The sequence below is a fragment of the Neovison vison genome, chromosome 7 (assembly GCF_020171115.1).
Source record: "Neovison vison isolate M4711 chromosome 7, ASM_NN_V1, whole genome shotgun sequence".
NCBI classification, from domain to species: Eukaryota; Metazoa; Chordata; class Mammalia; order Carnivora; family Mustelidae; genus Neogale; species Neogale vison.
Window position 1 is genome coordinate 102,404,776 of NC_058097.1, and position 21,778 is coordinate 102,426,553.

At 40.7% G+C, this 21,778-nt stretch overlaps 1 protein-coding gene and 1 non-coding gene across 3 annotated transcripts in view; one reads left to right on the top strand and one right to left on the bottom strand.

The window, feature by feature from the left end:
- The window catches only part of ALG9 (ALG9 alpha-1,2-mannosyltransferase), a 97,454-nt gene that overhangs the window by 72,170 nt on the left and 3,506 nt on the right, over positions 1 to 21,778 (bottom strand). For both annotated transcript variants that reach the window (XM_044257799.1, XM_044257800.1), the window contains exons 4-6: positions 14,603 to 14,673; positions 9,391 to 9,479; positions 4,887 to 5,022 (exon numbers count right to left, since the gene is read on the bottom strand). In XM_044257799.1, coding sequence (XP_044113734.1) covers positions 4,887 to 5,022; positions 9,391 to 9,479; positions 14,603 to 14,673 — 296 coding nt within the window. The remainder of the gene's footprint in view (positions 1 to 4,886; positions 5,023 to 9,390; positions 9,480 to 14,602; positions 14,674 to 21,778) is intronic.
- On the top strand, positions 2,874 to 3,012 carry LOC122914714. Its single transcript, XR_006385825.1, has one exon. It is a non-coding gene; the product is annotated as a U4 spliceosomal RNA (small nuclear RNA).

Here is a 21,778-nt window from a genome sequence, read left to right on the forward strand (position 1 = left end):
CCTCCCAATTATTTACATTTCTGTGGCATCTCTACTTCTCCTTCGGTGAGTCATCATACTTTTAATTACTTGTTCAATGCCTGTCTTTCCTACTAAAACGTAAGCTCTGGAAGTGCAGGAACCTAAGTGTCTTCTTTATCAAAGTGTCAGCAGTGCCTAACACTAAGTATTCAATAAATGATGGTCAACTGATAGCCATCCTGAAATCCCTTATCTCCGCTAAAGGTAGACCAATCAAAACGTGCCACCCAGAGGTATTTGAAGAACTCACAAAGTTCATTGCCAATGGTGCAGAGTAAAAGGAACGGAGGAACAAAAAAGGTTGGAGAGGTAAAAAAGGAGGGAAGATCAGGACTTTGTGGGTCATGTTAGAATCTGGACCCATAGGGCAGGGGGTTCAAACTTCTTATTTAAAGGACCTAACAGGGGGCACCTGGGTGGCTCAGTTGGTTTAGCAACTGCCTTCAGCGCGGGTCATGATCTCAGGGTCCTGGAATCGAGCCCCGAATCGGGCTCCCTGCTCAGTGGGGAGCCTGTTTCTCCCACTCCCTCTGCTGCTCTGCCTGCTTGTGCTCTCTCAGTCTCTGTTAAGTAAATAAAATCTTTAAAAATGAACAATTAAATAAGGGACCTAACAGTATGTATTTTTAGGCTTTTAGGCTTTACAGGGCACACATGGTCTCTGCTGCATATTCTGTGTGTGTGTGTGTTTGTGTGTGCGCGCTGTGGGTGTGTGTATGTTTTGTTAACAACCCTTTATAATGCAACAACTTCTTAGTTCTTGCGCTGTACAAAATAAGACCAGCTGGACTGGGCCCACAGGTGACAGATTGCCAGCCTCTGTGACACAGAGGAATGGGGAAGCTACTGTAGAGTTTAAAACAAAACAGGGAATGATATAGTCATATCTGCATTTCAGGACGGTAAGTCTAGTTTGATTATGGAGAGATTTCCAGAGATCAAGCCTAGGGATGGGAAGGTCATTTAGCAGGCTGTATGGTAATCCAGGAGCAGAGGTGAAGAGGAGTAGTCAGAGTCAAGATATTCAGGAGGTACAATAAACAGGACATAGGAAAGAGAGATGAGTCACAGATAATTTTCAGGTTCCTGGTTCAGCACTGAGTAGGTGGTGGTACCATTTATTGGAAACATAGAAACATAGGCAAAAGAACAGATATAGACAGAAGATAATGAGCTCAGTTTTGTAAATGTTTAGCTATAGAAAAGGAGATATCTAATATATATGAGATGACTGGACCAGATTTAAGATACGGGAATCATCAAGATGACTGAAAGATAGGAGAAGAGATAGAAGAGGGCTTCACACAATTCTTTAATATTTTGATGATATGCAAAATAGAAGACTGGCGGTGGGGAAACCAGCCTTGAAAGCAAAACCAAGAAAATTTAGAATACTTATCCTCTAGAAATCATTTAACTCTCCTTAAAATTTATCCCATAAATAAACTTCCATAAATGTATAGACATATATACAAAAATGTTCACTGAAGCATTGTACATCATAGCAAAAAACAGAAAACTACGTATCTACCAGCAAGGCAATGGCTACATTATGGTCAGATAATGGAATGCTATGCAACCCAAAGAATGATCTAAGTCTACATACACAGAAGATACATAGCTTTTCCCCTGTGGCCTCTGCTCTGGTGGGAGTACCCCGGCTGAGCTCCCAGACACATGCAGAGGGGACAGCTGTGGGCTTTGGACACAGGCAACCCCAGGATGACTGGAAAGTAGGACATCCTTGGCTGGACATCATTAGTGGCTGGTGATCAGTCAGTACGGCATTCTCAGATGCCTTTACCTGAGTGAGAAATCTGCCTCCATCAGGACCTCAGGTGTCTGACAGCCCTATGTGATACCAAGATAGGACATTCCTGCAAATAAACTGCAGGACATGTAGAGCTTTGCAACATGACATTTACTGCATGTTGATGACGTACCAGAATTGAAAACTCATTGTACATATCTTAATCGTCTCAACAGGCCTACAAAAGAAAGAACACCACGGGGAAGGGGGAGAGAGACAATCTTAAGCAGGATCCAGGCCCCTGCACATCCCGATGCTGGGCTCTATCTCAGCACCCTGGGATCACGACCTGAGTGAAGAGTCGGACACTCAACTGACTGATCCAACCAGGTGCTCCAAAGATTTTTTTTTTTAAAGGTTGGGGTAGAGTAGGGTTCCCATTTTAGTTTTACATACATAGTAGTACAACTGCTAAAGTAAGGGCATAAAGACTTTATAGATACATATTATAAAAAAACTGTTTCATAATAATACAACACAAAAAAGTCATTCTGAGATTATTTCAACAATATATCGAGAATAATCTCCCTACATGCTAAAATAGCATTTGCTAACATTGCTGAGGGTCAACATTCCTAACCTGTTAAAAGTATCCTACTCCAAAAGCTATGTGATGCTTAATAAGGAAACCCTAGAAATGATCCTATTAAAAAAGAGAAAAGAGGGGCCCTAGGTGGCTCAGTTGTTAAGCATCTGCCTTCAGCTCGGGTCATGATCCCAGGGTCCTGGCATGGAGCCCTGGCTTCCTGCTCGGCGGGGAGCCTGCTTCTCCCTCTCCCACTCCCCCTGCTTGTGTCCCTCTCTTGCTGTCTCTCTCTCTGTCCAATAAATAAATAACAATAAATAAAATCTTTTTAAAAAAAGTAGATATATACAGTTACAGGATGATTCTATTTAAGAATTTACGATATGTATGCACATATACATGCGTGTGCATTTACACACAGAAGAACAATTTCTGGAAAGATATATACAAAAGTATTAGTGACTATCTTTGAAGATTAGGCTAGGGGAAAAGAGAATTAAGAATTCTTTTCACCTCAGCTTTGCGCAGTGGCAGTATCGTGGCCAATGAGGTTTATCTGTGGTGCGATTATTGCTAATTAAAGAATTCTTTTCACCTCATACAAACTGGAACTTTTTTTTTTTAAAGATTTTATTTATTTTTCAGAGTGAGCACAGGAAGACAGAGTGACGGGCAGAGGCAGAGGGAGAAGCAGGCTCCCCCCTGAGCAAGGAGCCCAATGCGGGACTCGATCCCAGGACACCGGGACCATGACCTGAGCCGAAGGCAAATGCTTAACCAACTAAGCCACCCAGGTGCCCCTGGAACTTTTTTTTATAATAAAAATATACTACTACAGTTGACTTTTGAACAACACAGGTTTAAACTGTGTGGGTTAACATACATATGGGGGCTTTTAATAAATACAGTACTGTAAATGTATCTTCTCTTCTTTATTTTCATAGTAATATTTTCTTCTCTCTAGCTTACTTTATTGTAAGAATATATAATACAGGGCGCCGGGGTGGCTCAGAGGGTTAAGCCTCTGTCTTTGGCTCAGGTCATGATCTCAGGGTCCTGGGAGCGAGTCCCACAACGGGCTCCCTGCTCAGCGGGAGTCTGCTTCCCCCTCTCTCTCTGCCTGCCTCTCTGCCTACTTGTGATCTCTCTCTCTCTGTGTCAAATAAATAGATAAAATCTTAAAAAAAATATATATATATATATAAAACATAGAATATATATATATATATATATATATATTACATAGAACATACAAAATACATGTGAATGGACTAAGTTATCGGTAAGGATCTGTCAACAACAGGCTATAGTCAAGTTCCTGGGGAGTCAAAGTGACATGCAGGTTTTTCAACAGCGCAGGCTGTCAGTGCCCCCATCTTGTTAAAGGGGCCACTGTACTATAATGACCTTAACATCAAAGTACAGTATTTTTCTGAATTACTAGAGGGGCAGGTAAGAAGTGAAGGCAGTGCAGACTAGAGCAGAAGTTGGGGGAACAAGAAATAAGGAGTGAGAAATACTACAGCCCTTGGGAAAAGAGCTGCTGAGGGAAGAACTGGAGATCTCAGGGAAGTCTGGTTTTAGGCCTGGTGAGTGGGAAAGGCACAGCACAGAGTGGTACAGTGTGCACAACACACCAGCGGCAGGGTCAGGGAGGCCTGGGTCCAGAGGGAAAGACAGTATCTCAAGCCAACTCCATGCTGAGCACAGAGCCCAATGCGGGGCTCAGTCTCACCACTTAACACCCAGGTGCCCCAGCAAACAGAATCTTCAAGGAAAATCACCCTCTTAGACTCTCTTTTCTCATTTATAAAGCACTAATGACTGGGGAGCCTGGGTGGCTCAGCTGATTAGGCGACTGACTCTGGATTTCGGCTCAGGTCCTGATCTCAAGGTCCAGGGATCAAGCCCAGTGGGGAGTCAGCTTGGCCCTCTCCCTCTACTCCTCCCCTGACTAATGCATTCTCTCTCTCTAATACATAAATTAAATATTTTAAAAATAAGTAAAAAAATAAAGCTCCCGGGGCCCCTGGGTGGCTCAGTGGGTTAAAGCCTCTGCCTTCGGCTCAGGTCATGATCCCAGGGTCCTGGGATCGAGCCCCGCATCGGGCTCTCTGCTCAGCAGGAAGCCTGCTTCCCTTACTCTCTCTCTGCCTGCCTCTCTGCCTACTTGTGATCTCTGTCAAATAAATAAGTAAAATTTTTTAAAAAAAATAAAAATAAAAAATGAAGCTTCCATGATTGTATTTTTCCTGCAAAGCTGCTGTAAGCATAGGGATAAAGTTCATAAGGGGTTTAGCAGCAGCTAACATACAGCAGACTAACATACAGCTTAAAAAATCACTATTCTTATTAGAATGAATCAACAATATGCACCAAAAGAAATATTCTTCCATTTCCCATAAGCTCTGTAAGTACAATTCATTCCTGTAACTTTAGGTCATAAGCAGAGAACACGGAGATAAGATAACACAGAGATTTACTATGTGCCCAGGGACACAAGGAAGATGAACTGTGTTGGTCCCTTACCCAAGAGCAGCACTGAACGGCCAGCCCAAGATAGCCCCAGCGGCTACTCCAAGCACAGCAACTGAAGTCTTGTCCATATACCAGCCAGTCACGGCTACCAATGTGGTGTACATACAGAAGCTGCTAGGAAGGAATGCTGCAAAAGGAAAGGAATGGGGGAACACAAAGAGGGAGAAGGGGGATAAGAGTTTGAGGTTTATTAGGTGTTACTAAAAATTTACCCACATTACACGATACCAATAACCAGGAACATATTTTGAGAAACAATATATTAGAATTGTACAGTGAAGTCATACTCCTTAAAAAAAAAAAATGAAGTTCAATGATTTTTATTTTCTCAGTCTTTTTTTAATTTTTTTTTATTTTCTATAAACATATCATGTATTTTTATCCCCAGGGGTACAGGTCTGTGAATCGCCAGGTTTACACACTTCACAGCACTCACCATAGCACAGACCCTCCCCAGTGTCCATAACCCCACCCCCTCTCCCAATCCCCCTCCCCCCCAGCAACCCTCAGTTTGTTTTGTGAGATTAAGAGTCACTTATGGAGGCACCTGGGTGGCTCAGTGGGTTAAAGCCTCTGCCTTCAGCTCAGGTCATGATCCCAGGGTCCTGGGATGGAGCCACGCATCAGGCTCTCTGCTCAGCGGGGAGCCTGCTTCCCCCCTCCCCATCTCTCTGCCTGCCTCTCTGCCTACTTGTGATCTCTCTTTGTCAAATAAGTAAATAAAATCTTTTTTTTTCTTTTTCTTTTCAATTTATTTATTTTCAGAAAAACATTATTCATTATTTTTTCACCACACCCAGTGCTCCATGCAAGCCGTGCCCTCTATAATACCCACCACCTGGTACCCCAACCTCCCATCACCCCCCCGCCACTTCAAACCCCTCAGACTGTTTTTCAGAGTCCATAGTCTCTCATGGTTCACCTCCCCTTCCAATTTACCCAAATTCCCTACTCCTCTCTAATGCCCCTTATCCTCCATGCTATTGGTTATGCTCCACAAATAAGTGAAACCATATAATTGACTTTCTCTGCTTGACTTATTTCACTCAGCATAATCTCTTCCAGTCCCGTCCATGTTGCTACAAAAGTTGGGTATTCATCTTTCTGATGGAGGCATAATACTCCATAGTGTATATGGACCACATCTTCCTTATCCATTCATCCGTTGAAGGGCATCTTGGTTCTTTCCATAGTTTGGCGACTGTGGCCATTGCTGCTATAAACATTGGGGTACAGATGGCCCTTCTTTTCACGACATCTGTATCTTTGGGGTAAATACCCAGGAGTGCAATTGCAGGGTCGTAGGGAAGCTCTATTTTTAATTTCTTGAGGAATCTCCACACTGTTCTCCAAAGAGGCTGCACCAACTTGCATTCCCACCAACAGTGTAAGAGGGATCCCCTTTCTCCACATCCTCTCCAACACATGTTGTTTCCTGTTTTGTTAATTTTGGCCATTCTAACTGGTGTAAGGTGATACCTCAATGTGGTTTTATTTTGAATCTCCCTGAGGGCTAGTGATGATGAACATTTTTTCATGTGTCTGATAGCCATTTGTATGTCTTGATTGGAGAAGTGTCTGTTCATATCTTCTGCCCATTTTTTGATGTGTTTTCCTGTTTCATTTGTGTTGAGTTTGAGGAGTTCATTATAGATCCTGGATATCAACCTTTTGTCTGTACTGTCATTTGCAAATATCTTCTCCCATTCCGTGGGTTGCCTCTTTGTTTTTTTGACTGTTTCCTTTGCTGTGCAGAAGCTTTTGATTTTGATGAAGTCCCAGAAGTTTATTTTCGCTTTTGTTTCCTTTGCCTTTGGAGACATATCTTGAAAGAAGTTGCTGTGGCTGATATCAAAGAGATTACTGCCTATGTTCTCCTCTAGGATTCTGATGGATTCCTGTCTCACATTGAGGTCTTTTATCCCAAATAAGTAAATAAAATCTTTAAAAAAAAAAAAAGAGTCACTTATGGTTTGTCTCCCTCCCGATCTCTCTTGTTTCATTTATTCTTCTCCTATCCCCTTAACCCCCCCATGTTTCATCTCCACTTCCTCATATCAGGGAGATCATATGATAGTTGTCTTTCACCGACTGACTTATTTCACTAAGCATGATACCCTCTAGTTCCATCCACGTCGTCACAAATGGCAAGATTTCATTTCTTTTGATGGCTGCATAGTATTCCATTATATATATATATACCACATCTTCTTTATCCATTCTTCTATTGATGGACATCTAGGTTCTTTCCATAGTTTGGCTATTGTGGACATTGCTGCTATAAACACTCTGGTGCACATGCCCCTTCGGATCACTACGTTTGTATCTTTAGGGTAAATACCCAGTAGTGCAATTGCTGGGTCATAGGGTAGTTCTATTTTCAACATTTTGAGGAACCTCCATGCTGTTTTCCAGTCAATCTTGTTTTTTTTATGGTATCAACACACCCCTAGTTAAATGATGCCAAGCACACCATTCCTCTCCTGGCCTGTTCCCTAAGTCCAAAACTTAGAGAATTCCAGGTTATATTTTCAGACAGGGAATATGCTACAAGAAACTTGGAGCCATTGCTAACTATTTCTGAAGCAGTTTATCTTCTGATAGTTTTCTGAGACTGTCCTGGCACTAACCTTCACCCCCTAGGAATTCTGGGAAGCCATCTCAAGGGCCAAATATTGGATGGCAAAGCTGCTTTGCATCCTGCATCGACGGACATAGATAGTTCAGGCTGTGGAAGTCCCTTAGTTACTTCCATCTAGCATCACTATGTTGTAGTAAACAGCTACAACAGAGGCTGAGTGCTTTCAGGGTCTCTGTAACAGTAACATGCGATCCATGTTTCTAACAACTCTATACAAAAATGCAGATCTGCCTCTCCAGGCTGCACAAGGCGACCTCGCCTAGAGCACTAAGGAAGAAACATCTAGAGCACTAAGGAAGAAACAGCGGCACAAGGCCAGCACCACAATCAGGCCAAGTGATCTCCCAAACTCAGGAAAGGCTTTGGAGGCTGTGTATCAAAGGGTGCCTTGAACTTCTCTGGGCCTTCCTGTTCTCGGCCGAAGCTAAAGGTACTCCTGAACACCTCCCTCTTGTAAGAATCCATTTTAGGAGTAGCAAAGTAACAAAAAAACAGGAGGTAAAAGCTTCACAGATAAATGCTCTATAATACTAAAGCTCTCTGCAAAGTTGTCAGTTACAGGGGCGCCTGGGTGGCTCAGTGGGTTGAGCCGCTGCCTTCGGCTCAGGTCATGATCTCAGGGTCCTGGGATCGAGTCCCACATCGGGCTCTCTGCTCAGCAGGGAGCCTGCTTCCTCCTCTCTCTCTGCCTGCCTCTCTGCCTACTTGTGACCTCTCTCTGTCAAATAAATAAAAAAATCTTAAAAAAAAAAAAAAGTTGTCAGTTACAGCCACCAATGCAGAGGACAAGTGAGCAGAGGAATTGGAGGTCTCTGCTGGCCTGGAAGGGAGAGCACGGTCTCCCGGAGGACTGTGACTCTCATAAGGTCTCTGCACAACCACATAGATTTTGAAACTGTCAATGAAGTTAAATGTACACTTTGGTGCTGGATACAATCCTTGTGTATATTTTGTGGGTATACTAGATTCTGGTACACACAAACAGAAATTAAAACTGAGATAATTATATCTAGTAGCTTAATTTTTCCAGAGAAGTGGAAACAGGCTATGTTTTGGCAGCAGGCCACCATGGCTCAGAGAACAGAAATGCGCAACAGCAGCACGGCTCACGAGCCACAACTCTAAGGTTGTATCCTCATTCTCTTTAAGGATACCATTTTAAAAAGAGAAAAAAAAAGGCCCAGAGGATGCATACCTTTATAGAACACATTGCAAATAATGGGCAGAAAGTAGAACCACAAAGAACAGGGTTTTTAGACATAAAAAGAGCAAAATAACAAAATTGTTTTTTCTTCCTCTAACAGCAAGAAAAGGCAGAAGGTGCTGATGTCTTTCAGTCTGGTTCAAAAAAAAAAAAAAAAAATACAAGGGCGCCTGGGTGGCTCAGTAGGTTAAGCCTCTGCCTTCAACTCAGGTCATGATCTCAGGGTCTTGGGATTGAGCCCCGCATCGGGCTCTCTGCTCAGGAGGGAGCCTGCTTCTCCCTCTCTCTCTCTCCGCCTGCTTCTCTTCCTACTTGTGATCTCTGTCTGACAAATAAATAAATCTTTTTTTAAAAAAATTTTTAATACAATAATATAATAGAAAGCTCTACTACTTTGGAGTTCTCTGACTCCCAGTAAGTCATTTCACTTTTTTCAATTTCCATGTCCTCATCTGCAAAAATGAGAAAGTATTGGTCTTACCCCTAACACAAAATTGCTGTAAGGACTTATGAAGATCATGCAAGAAACAGTGCTCTGCAAATTACTGATATTCTATCTAAACATAATCTATGCTGACATAAGTTCTTCCTTTCATGTAACTGTGAAAGTTCAGTGTACCTGTTATGCCCTCACCTGCCCTTTTACTTACCTGATGAGGAGCAAAACATGCCAGTGCTAAGAACCAAGAAGGCCAGCATCATTCGACTTACATGCAGCCCAAACTTCTTGCACACAGCCCTAGAAGAAAGGCAAAGACCATCAGCATAGTCAATCTTAAGGACAGACATTTCAAATCAAAGGAAAAAACATTCCCCCATCGCAGAGAACACGCAAGATCTAAAGGCAGACACAAAACTGCCTGGACAGGTTTGTTAGCAATTCTGTGTGCAAAACAAACCCAAAATATGCTTACTCTTCAAGCAGAAGAAAAACTCTAAGAGGATATGTTATCTTTTCCATGCTAAGATCATGTACAGTATCAACAGGAAAACAGCACGATGTAGTGGAAAAGTAACAGGCCTCAGAGTCAGATGGGCACAGGCTCAAATTTGGGTTCCGCCACTTACTAGCAGCAGTACCCTGGTCGGGTGACAAAATCCCTGTGTCAGAATCCTCACCCGCCAACTGAGGATAAGGAGAATGCCTACTGGTCACACTTCTGTGAGGACAATACATGGGAAAGTGCTCAGAAGACTGTCTGGAACAGAATTGCTCGATAAATAGTAGCCACAAGACCAAAAGGCGAGGAGACACACAAAGGGTTAATAAATTGTCTAAGTCCACGTTTCTCAAACCCAAGGAATGATCGTCTTCTCTACTTCATTCTTGGAGGTTTTTAACCCCGTTAACATTCTTAGGAATGATTACCGCTCCATTTAGTCCACATTTGTGCAGACATACTCCTGGGTTAACGGTCAGCTAGCTCAGGTTCCTCAGCGCATCTCAGAGCTGCTTTCTGAGTTTTGCTTGTTCCTAAGTATATCTTTCGTAAGTTCGTTTAGGGAGGATTTGTTAATGGCAAATTCCCTTTTTGTTTGGTTTCTCTTCTTTTTTTTTTTTGTCTGAAAAGCCTTACTAAGCTCCTGATCTTAAAAGATGGCTTAACGGAGTACACAATTTTAGGATGACAATCATTTTCTCTGAGTACTTTGAAGTTTTTTTTAATCTCCTGGCTTTTGAGAAGGCTTCCGTCAATCCCTTTGTAGCTATTCTATTAGTTCTGTCAACTTTTAAGATCTTCTTTGCCTTTGGTGTTCTACGTGGTTCACTAATTCCTTATTTATCCAGCTCAGGATATGTTAGGCTCCCTGAATCTATGAATTAGCATCTTTTTTTCCCATCAATTGTGGAAATTCTTAGGTATTACTTCCCTAAATACTGTCTCTCCCCACTCTATCATCTAGAATCTGACAGAATATGTCAATACGGGTTTAACATCTTTATATTTCCCTTACATTTCCCTTCTATTTCCTTTCTGTCACTCTGTACTTCATTCCTACTGAGCTCTTCAGATCAATTTTCTAGTTTGTTAGTGTCTAACCATTCAAATTAACCATTGCGTGTTAAACATCAATTCTGCTTTCATTCCTAGAAGTTCTGTGTGGTTCTTTCTCAGATCTGCTGGCTTATCTTCATAGTCTCATTCCTTATTTTTCTTTTATCTTCTTTTTTTTTCCAATTTAATTATTTTCAGAAAAACAGTATTCATTATTTTTTCACCACACCCAGTGCTCCATGCAAGCCGTGCCCTCTATAATACCCACCACCTGGTACCCCAACCTCCCACCCACCCGCCACTTCAAACCCCTCAGACTGTTTTTCAGAGTCCATAGTCTCTCATGGTTCACCTCCCCTTCCAATTTACCCAAATTCCCTACTCCTCTCTAACGCCCCTTGTCCTCCATGCTATTGGTTATGCTCCACAAATAAGTGAAACCATATGATAATTGACTCTCTCTGCTTGACTTCTTTCACTCAGCATAATCTCTTCCAGTCCCGTCCATGTTGCTACAAAAGTTGGGTATTCATCCTTTCTGATGGAGGCATAATACTCCATAGTGTATATGGACCACATCTTCCTTATCCATTCATCCGTTGAAGGGCATCTTGGTTCTTTCCATAGTTTGGCGACTGTGGCCATTGCTGCTATAAACATTGGGGTACAGATGGCCCTTCTTTTCACGACATCTGTGTCTTTGGGGTAAATACCCAGGAGTGCAATTGCAGGGTCGTAGGGAAGCTCTATTTTTAATTTCTTGAGGAATCTCCACACTGTTCTCCAAAGAGGCTGCACCAACTTGCATTCCCACCAACAGTGGAAGAGGGTTCCCCTTTCTCCACATCCTCTCCAACACATGTTGTTTCCTGTTTTGTTAATTTTATCTTCTTTATTGTATTGTGGTAAGAACAGGTAATCAGGGGGTCTACCTTAACAGGTTTTTAAAAATACGATATAGTACTGTTATCTGCACAATGTCGTATGATAGCTCTCTCGACTTATTCATCTAACAACTGAAATTTTATACCCACTGATTAGCAACTTCCCATTTCCCCCTCTACCCAGCCCAACAATCACCAACCTGTGCTTTGCTTCCACGAGTCTATTTTAGAGTCCCATAGGTGGAATCAGTGGTGGTTGTCCATCTGTAACTAAGTAGCTCACTTAGCACAACATCCTCAAGGTTCGTGCATGTTGTCACACACTGCAGGATTTCCTTCTTTTTCAAGACTGAATATTCCCTTCTAGGCATATACCCCATTTTCCCCCATTTATCGGTCAATGGACACTAAAGTTGTTGGTATTGTTCACAATAATCTTTGTGAAAATAATTGTGAAAAATGTTACAAGGAACATGAAAATGCAGATACCTCTTCAAGATCCTATTTTAATTCTTTTAGATAAATACCTAGAAGTTGATTGCTGGATCATATGGTAGTTCTATTTTTAGTTTTTTGAGGAGCCTCCATACAATTTTGTACAGTGGCTATACCATTTGGCATTCCCACCAACAGGGCGCAAAGGTTCCAATCCTACATCCTTGCCAACACCGATTTGTGGTTTGGACGGGGGGCTTTACAATAGCCACTCTAACAAGTATACAGATATAGCTCACTGCGGTTTTGATTTGCATTTCCCTGAAATACAGTGACACCGTATATTTTTTCAAATACCCGCTGGCTAAGTGAATAGCATCTTTAAAGTGTCTATTAAAGTTCTTAGTCCATTTTAAATCAGATTAATGGGGTTTTTTGGTATTGAGCTGTAGGAGTTCTTATATATTTTGGAATTGAACCTCTTTTCAGGTTATGGTTTGTAAATATTTCCTTCCATTCTCTAACTTCCTTTTCACTCTATGGATTATTTAGGTTCTTGTTTCTTATTCATGTTTTCAAATTCCTTCTTTTTTATTTAGAAATATCAAATATATTTATGTTCTTATTTTAGTAATTCCTAATCAACGAAGTCTTCCAGGTCAGCTTTCTGTTATTATTGTTATTGGTTCTCATGTACAACAACTTGTTTGCTTCTGTACTTTGTGATCATTTTGAGATTTTTATTGTGATTTCTTGTTCACTAGAACTTTATTTGTAGTAATTCTTTGACACCTGGGTTAAAGATCCATTTCTCTGGAGAAGCTTCCCCTTTTGCTTTTGCAAGATACCTGTGGGCACTGCCAACCCAGAACAATTTAAATAAATTCTCAAGTTGGGATTTCAGGGGATCATGTAAGGTGATGTTCATTCAGTTCTTAACCAATGTGAAGACCAATATATGGTTACAATCCTTAAAGACAGCACTAGCTTGCTTCCTTCTCTGTGCCACCCAGAGTCAAGGCCAAAGAATTTCTGTGTCTGACATTTTTAACTGTTTTCTAGTGGGGATATTTTTAATAATCATTATGTCTAAATACCTTTTAAAGCATTATTAACACATTAGGTTGCATGTTTAAAAAAGTGGCTTTTATTACTGCAACACTTAAATGCCTAATACTTCCACTAATATTCAATCAACCGATAGGTACTTGGTGAAAGACAATGTGCTGGTTGCAAGTAAGAGCAGTCAGTCCCACAACGGGAATAATTTCCTCTCACCTAAGCTCAAGGGGAAAAGGTAAATCATGATTCTGTATCTTGCAACCAAAATTAAGGCTCTACTAAATCCTACCACATGAAACACCAGTTACCCATATATTAACTTTACATGAAGATACGGAACTTAACACACCTCAGGAAGGAAAGTGATCATTAAAAGTTTTCCCCTCCCAACAATGTTTCAAAACACCAAGTCCCACTTCTTTCCTCAACAAATTAAAAATATAATTACCATATAATCCAGCAATCCTACTTCAGGATACACATCCTAAGGACATGAAATCACTATCTCAAAGGGATAGCTGTAGGCCCATGCTTACTGCTGTACTATTCGTAATAGCCAAGACACAGAAACAACCTAAATGTCCACCTATGAATGAGTAGATAAAATGTGGTATACATGTACAGCAGAATATTATTCAGTCATAAATTTCAAAAGGAAATCCTACCACTTGTAACACGTGGATGGACCTTGAGGGCGTTATGCTAAGTGAAATGTCAGACAGTGAAAGACCAACCCTGTATCATCTCACATGTGGAATCTAAAAAAAGCCAACCTTGCTGAAACAGAATAGAATGGTGGTTTCCAGGGGCTGGGGAAGCAGAGGGTAGGGAAGAGAGAAGATTAGGAGATGGTGGCCAAAGCATACAAACTTCCAGTTAGAAGATGAGTAAGTTCTGGGGAATCCAGTATACAGCATGGTGACTATAGTTAACAATACGATATTAACGTACTTGAAAGTTGCTAATAGAGAAAATCTTAAAATGTTCTCTCCACATACAAAGTGGGAAGTGATGGATGTGTTAACTAACCTTACTGTGGTACTTCATGACATATGCACTTATCAAATAATCATGCTGTACATCTTAAATTCACACAGTATTATTTCAATTATATGTCAATAAAGCAAGAAAAAAATTTTAAGTCCTATTTTTTTTAAAGATTTTTTTTTTTTTTTTTTGACAGAGAGACACAGCCAGATAGGGAACACAAGCAGGGGGAGTCGGAGAAGGAGAAGCAGGCTTCCTGCTGAGCAGGGAGCCCAATACGGGGCTCGATCCCAGGACCCCAGGACCAGGTCCCAAGCCAAAGGCAGACTTTTAACAACTAAGCCACCAAGGCACCCCTTAAATCCTACCTCAAATACAGTATTAGGAGCTAGGAGGAAGTGTTTTCTATTTCAAACACTGCTTATGATCAGAAAAAAAATCTTATGTGATAATGGGCTTCCATCATAGCACTTTTAGCAGCAAAGTTTTATACTCACTTGTAAAAGTAAAGTTCACAGATACAGCTCACAAAAGCCAGGAGACATCGTAAAAAGTAGAAGACAAGAATCTGAAAGAAACCCAAGACAAGAAAACAGAAGTCACAGAAAACTCTTAAAGATGAAACCACTTCCATTTGTCATTCGTAACACTGAATTGGCGTAATCCTTTTGAAAAGCAGCATGTATCAAGGACCATACATGTATTCCTACCCCTAGACCGAGTACACCTATTTCTACAAGACCAGCTCGCAGAAGTAACTCGGACTAAGCAGGGAAGGTTAGTTCTACTCATGAAAATGGTAAGTGTGGCAATATTACATTAGGAAAAAACTGCTTAAAAAAAACTACACAACGTCCAATGATGGGGAAATGGTCCAATCAATTATGCATATTTATTTCATGAACTATTACAGATCTTGAAATTCACAATTACAGCAACAGTGGAAAAATTCATATAAAACTCATACAATCAATAAACATTACCTGAACAACCATAATATATTGATAATGACAGATAATTACTCAATACTAGGTAAAAATACACAATATATTATTTTACACATCAGAATTATAGCTTTGGAAATCAGAAGCATAGGAGATGACTGAAAAGAAATGTAGTGAAATGGTTAAGGTGGCTTTACCAGGCTACCAGGACTTAGGTGTATACTTTCCCTCCTGTCTTCCAAACACATGTAATGTGATTAATTTCATAATTAAGAACATCAACTTAAAAAACAGTAAAGGAGTTTTATTTAATAGTTTTCATACTATAGTGCACTGGTATATTTAAGAGCATTGAATACTTCAGAACGTAAGCACTACTTAAATACATATCATGATTAAGATTACTGCATGTAACTTAGGGATACTTCACATTTTCAACACCATAAACAAAATATTTCAAAGACAGCTCAATAAACCAATCCATTAAATGCCAGATTCATTCATTACTTCAATAAAAACATACTGAAAGCCTAATATACACTGAGCATTATTCTAGATGCTGCTAGAAATTCAGATAATTTAAGTACAAAGTATCTACACATGTAAGGACCCCTCATCTAATGAAGTATAAAACATTTGGAAAGTTAAAAATTAGGGGCACCTGGCTGCTTCAGTCAGAAGAGCCTGTGTCTCTTGGCCTTAGGGTTTAAGTTCAAGCCCCACATAAGGAGGGTGTAGAGATTACTTAAAAATAAAATCTTTAACTTTTTTTAAGATTTTATTTATTTGGGGGCACCTGGGTGGCTCAGTGGGTTAAGCCTCTACCTTCGGCTCAAGTCATAGTCTCAGGGTTCTGGGATCAAGCCCCGCATTGGGATCTCTGCTCAGCGCGGAGCCTGCTTCCCCTCTCTCTCTGCCTGCCTCTCTGCCTACTTGCATTCTGTCAAATAAATAAAATCTTTTTAAAAAACAAAAAAAGATTTTATTTATTTGACAGACACACAGCGAGAGAAGGAACACAAGCAGGGGGAGGAGGAGAGGGGAGAAGCAGGCCTCCCGCTAAGCAGAAAGCCTGACACCCAGCTTGATCCCAGGACCCCAGCCGAAGGCAGACACTTAATGACTGAGCCACCTATGCACCCCATTGAAAATAAAATCTTTTAAAAAATTAAAAATTAACATTAATTATGCTAAAAATTAACATTAATGTAAGAATTGTCTTTGGACCGGACAACAATGCCCCAAAACAATTAACATGCAACACATAACTAGAAATATTGGTCAGTGCAAAGGGACACAAGAAAAAAGGAGGGATAAGGAATGGAAGAAACCAAACTATACCTACACAGATGGAAGAGAATCCAAGATATACACCTGATATACCAGTGACACTAATGAGGAAATATAGTGAGACTTAGATTAAGATTAAAAAACAAAAATCAGATGGGGCGCCTGGGTGGCTCAGTGGGTTAAAGCCTCTGCCTTCAGCTCAGGTCATAATCCCAGGGTCCTGGGATCGAGCCCCGCATCGGGCTCTCTGCTCAGCAGGGAGCCTGCTTCCTCCTCTCTCTCTCTCTGCCTGCCTCTCTGCCTACTTGTGATCTCTCTCTGTCAAATAAATAAATAAAATCTTTAAAAAAAAAAATCAGGGACGCCTGGGTGGCTCAGTTGGTTAAGCAGCTGCCTTCGGCTCAGGTCATGATCCCGGCGTCCTGGGATCGAGTCCCACATCGGTCTCCTTGCTTGCCTCTGCCTGCCATTCTGTCTGCCCGTGCTTGCTCTCTCTCCCTCTCTCTCTCTCTGACAAATAAATAAAATCTTTAAAAAAATCAATTGTATTCCTATCAGCAATGAACACCAAAAAACCCAGCAAAACAAGATTCCTTTCATAACAGCAACAAAAAAGTATGAAGAATGTAGGCATTAAGCTTCCCAAAACTTGGTAAGACTGAAAGGAGTACATTTACAAATTTTATTAAAGGATACAGAAAACCTGACTAATTAGATAAATACATCATCTTAAGGATGGAATAACAAACCTATAAAAATACTGATTTTCAAAAAAAAAAAAACCTGATTTTCATATTAATATATAATTAAATTGGATTCCAATAAAGAAAAAAAAAAGAATTTGGGGGAGGGGCAAATGTGAAATGATTTTTAAAATACTTTTATTTTATTTTATTTTAAAGATTTTATTTATTTGACACAGAGAGAGATCACAAGTAAGCAGAGAGGGAGGGGGAAGCAGGCTTCTTGCCGAGCAGAGAGCCCGATGTGGGGCTCGATCCCAGGACCCTGAGATCATAACCTGAGCCGAAGGCAGAGGCTTAATCCACTGAGCCACCCAGGCGCCCCTAAAATACAACTTTTTAAACGGACAAAGTAGAAAATTTATCAACCAGATTATTAACACACTCTACAAAGCCATAATAAAAATATGGTATTAACAATTTGACCAATGACCTAGAATAAGGAGGACATAAACAGACCCATACATGTGGGAATAAGGTGTCTGATAGATAAGGTATTACAAATCAGAAGAGAAAGGATGGATTATTTAGCAGATGGTACTGAAAAATCCAGTTCACTATATCATAAAAAATAAAGCTTCATCTTTCTACAATTTATAAAAAACAATATTCAAGGGATGCCTGGGTGGCTCAGTCATTGAGCATCTGTCTTTAGCTCAGGTCATAATCCCAGTGTCCTGGGATCGAGCCCCATATCGGGCTCCCTGATCAGCGGGAAACCTGCTTCTTCCTCTCCAGCTCCCCTGTGCTTGTGTTCCCTCTCTCACTATCTGTCATAAATAAACAAAATCTTAAAAATGGAAATTACTTAACAATAAAATTCTTTTTAAGAATATTTGAAGGTATTAAAGCCTTATATGTGACAGGTAAAATTATAAAGCTAAGAAAATACTTTCTTAAAAATACTTCTTTTTTGGGGGGCGCCTGGGTGGCTCAATGGGTTAAAGCCTCTGCCTTCGGCTCAAGTCATGATCCCAAGGTCGTGGAATCGAGACCCACATTGGGATCTCTGCTCAGCAGGAAGCCTGCTTTCTCCTCTCTCTCTGCCTGCCTCTCTGCTTACTTGTGATCTGTCAAATAAATGAATAAAATCTTAAAAAAATAAAATATTTCTTTTTTATAATTTGAGAGAGAGAAAGAGCAAGAGAGAGCACAAGCAGGGTAAAGGGTAGAGGGAGAAGCAGCCTTCCAGCCAAGCAGGGAGCTCAATGCAGGACTTGATCCCAGAACTCCAGGATCATGACCTGAGCCAAAGGCAGACACCCAACTGACTGAGCCACCAATGTACCCAGAAAGCTAAGAAAATACTTAAGAACATCTTTGTGAACTTTGTGAAGGATTTCTTTTAGGAAGACCCAAAACCCACCAACCATTAAATGAAAAACTAATTGGCTTGACTTGAACAAAATTAAAGATTTCTGTTCAACAAAAGGCCCACAGACAAAACAGAGCAGTGACAGCTTTAAAAATTTCTAGTATCTAAAACCTACAAGGGGTTACTACTGAGAACTTCTACAAATCAGAGGAGAAACCCAGAAAAACCAGTTGAAAAACAGCCAAACAATGTGAATAGGTAAATCATAGAAAAGAACGAATGAATGACAAATAAAAATGCTGCATCTCACAAGTAACCAAGGAAGGACAATTAAAATGAGAAACATTTCACATACATGAGAACCGCAAAAATTAGCAAGTCAGAACATCAAGTGCTCAGGAGATGTGAGGTGGCTGAAATATGGAACATTGTTGCAGAAGTGTGAAGTTGGATAGCCACTCTGGGAGGAATATGGCAATAGAAATTAAGTACCCTCTACACACACACACACATACACACACACACACACACACATCCTACGGAATACATCCTTCAGAGAAACCACACACACACAGATCCCACTGAATATATAATTCAGAGAAACTGTAAACCAGATCCATAGGGAAATAAAACCAAGGTATTCCTGTTTAGGGTGGCAAGAAGTTGGAAACCATCTCTAGGGGTGCCAATTATTACCAGATGCTCTTTTAGCAACAATCCACCCTCTCTACTGGGCATGAGGATGCTGGGACTGGGACTCGATAACTCTAATTCCTCCTTGTCAAGCGGCTTCCTACTGGCTTCCATTGGTAAAACTTACCAGGAAGGAGACTGTACAGAAGAACAAGGGAAATCTTCATTCCTGTTCTGCTTCCTGCTCATGTAGTTGATGTAAGGGAAGAGTGATAGGAGATGAAGGATTCTGCTGAACATGTCAAACTGGAAGGGACAGTGAATACCCAAGAGGACACAAAAGGCTTAAGCATTGCATATGGTCATTTCTCTACTAAGACCTCTCCTGTACACCTCTCCTCTGCTAAGTTCTAAAAACCAGAAATTAACTATTAGGTAGGGAAGGGAAAGACAGAGTTGTAGCACTTTCTAAGACGCTACCTTTCTTATCAGTCTAAAATGCATACGCAATCATGTCTCTCCTCTAAAACCTCTGGATGGATTAAGAAAGCCCTTGGGGGTACAAAAGTCTAACTGCTTACTAGAACCTACCAGGTGTTGTATAAATCTGGCCTCCTCCTACCTTTCAGTATCATAAAACCCACTCCACCACTCACAGTCTCTTCCAAGCATCAAGCTTATTTATACAACAAGGCCATACTGGCCCTCTTCCCTCCCTCATCCCCATCCTTCCTTTACCTAGATGACTCCTACTCACCCTCTAGTTCTCTCATCAGGGACTTCTGCTTCATGGAAGATGGATTAGCCATACTTTTCCCTTTTCATCCTGCTCTGTAAAACCAACAACTCTGGACATTATAGGTGAAGTAAACCTGTGACAATTCAAGGTAGGGAGAAAGCAGCAGACTACCTAGGGATTTTAAGACCAGAGGAAAAACATAATGTTAAGTTCCCTAGGTTTTCTTTCGCCTTCTATATTCCAAACTTAGAACTAAAGAAGTTGGCAGCTAGAAATGCAAATGAGCACAAACACCAACCAAAGCCTGGTCAATCTTGCCAAAAGGCCAAGAAAGGGGTAGCCTAACAAGACAGAAAACCTTCAGACAATAATCACTCTACTCCAGCAAAGCACTCCAGAAAGAAGGATAAAAAAAAAAAGGAGCTTAACTCGCACCCATGCCATCAAAGGTCCAGTAGGAAGCCAGGGTTGTCAATGGAGACCACTTGGATAATTCTTGACTCACTTCTGCCCACAGGAGTGAAGGCCAAGTGAGGAACCTCAACTTGTACCCCCACCTGGCAGTAACAAAGGTGGAGAACACCCTCCTTTCTCCTGCTGGAGTGGGATCAAGAGCAGCCAGACAAAACAGAAGGCTTCAAAAAGACCCAAAGATGCAGAGGAAGCATTCTGGGCCCATGAATAAGATCCAGAGTCTCATAATCCCACAAATGTCCACATTTCAACTGAAAATTACCTGGAGAATCTCAAACTGAATAGTTGAAAATAGTCAATCAGCAGATACTAACAAGATGAGACAAAAGTTAGAATTATCTGACAAACTTTTAAAGGAACGGTTGTAAAAATGCTTCAATGAGCAATTAAGAACACACTGGAACATTGGGGAGGGTATGTGCATATTCTCTCTCTCTGACAAATAAATTCTTTAAAAAAAAACTGAAAAAATATAACAATCAAGATAAAAGCTAAACAGATAGACTCAAGAGCAGAATGGAAGGGACAGAGGAAATAATTCGTGAACTAGAAGATTAGAAATTGCTCAATCAACACAGAACATATTTAAAAAATAGGGCCTCAGAGATCTGGGGGACCATAATTAAACATCTAACATTGATATCATTGGAATCTCAAAAAGAGAAACAGGGCAGAGATGACAAAGTATTCAAAAAAATAACAGCTAAAATCTTCCCAAATTTGGCAAAAGATATAAGCCTAAAGATTCAAGAAGGTTAGTAAATTCCAAACAGCATAAACCCATAGATATCCATGCCAAGACCCCCTACAGTCAAATTTCTAAAAGGTAATCAGGTTAGGTCTCCTTTAACTCCTAATTATCCTTCAGCACTCTGTTAAAATTAGGATCTCCTAATAGGCTGTCTTATTGCACACTGTACTTTTCGCCCATAAGACCCACTGCATTTATAATTACTTGTTCAATATTCATCTTCCCCACTAACCTATAAATTCATGAGGTCAAGGATTTGACCACTGTTACACCCAAAGCACTCAAAGTGCCTACCAGACAAAATTTTGCCCATTAGTTTATATCCAAAGTATATTAAAAAAAATGTCTACAATTCAACACAAAGGAAAAAAAATCCAATTTAAAAAATGGGCAAGGTCGGGGCACCTGGGTGGCTCAGTTGGTCAAGCAGCCAACTCTTGATTTCAGCTCGGGTTATGATCTCAGGGTCCTAGGATCAAGCCCTGCATTGGGATCCTAGCTCAGCTGGGAGTCTGCTTCAGGATCCTCTCCCCCTCTCTCTCTGCCCCTCCCCCTGTGTGTGTTCTCTAAAATAAATCTTTAAAAACAAATGGACAGAAGACATGAATAGACATTTCCCCAAAGAGGTCATACATAGGGCCAACACACACATGAAAAGATGCTCAACATCAGTCATCAGGGAAACACAAATGAAAACCACAATGAGGTATCACCTCACATCTGTCAGAATGGTCAAAATCACAAGAAACAAGTGTTGGTCTGGATGTGGAGTAAAAGGAATTCA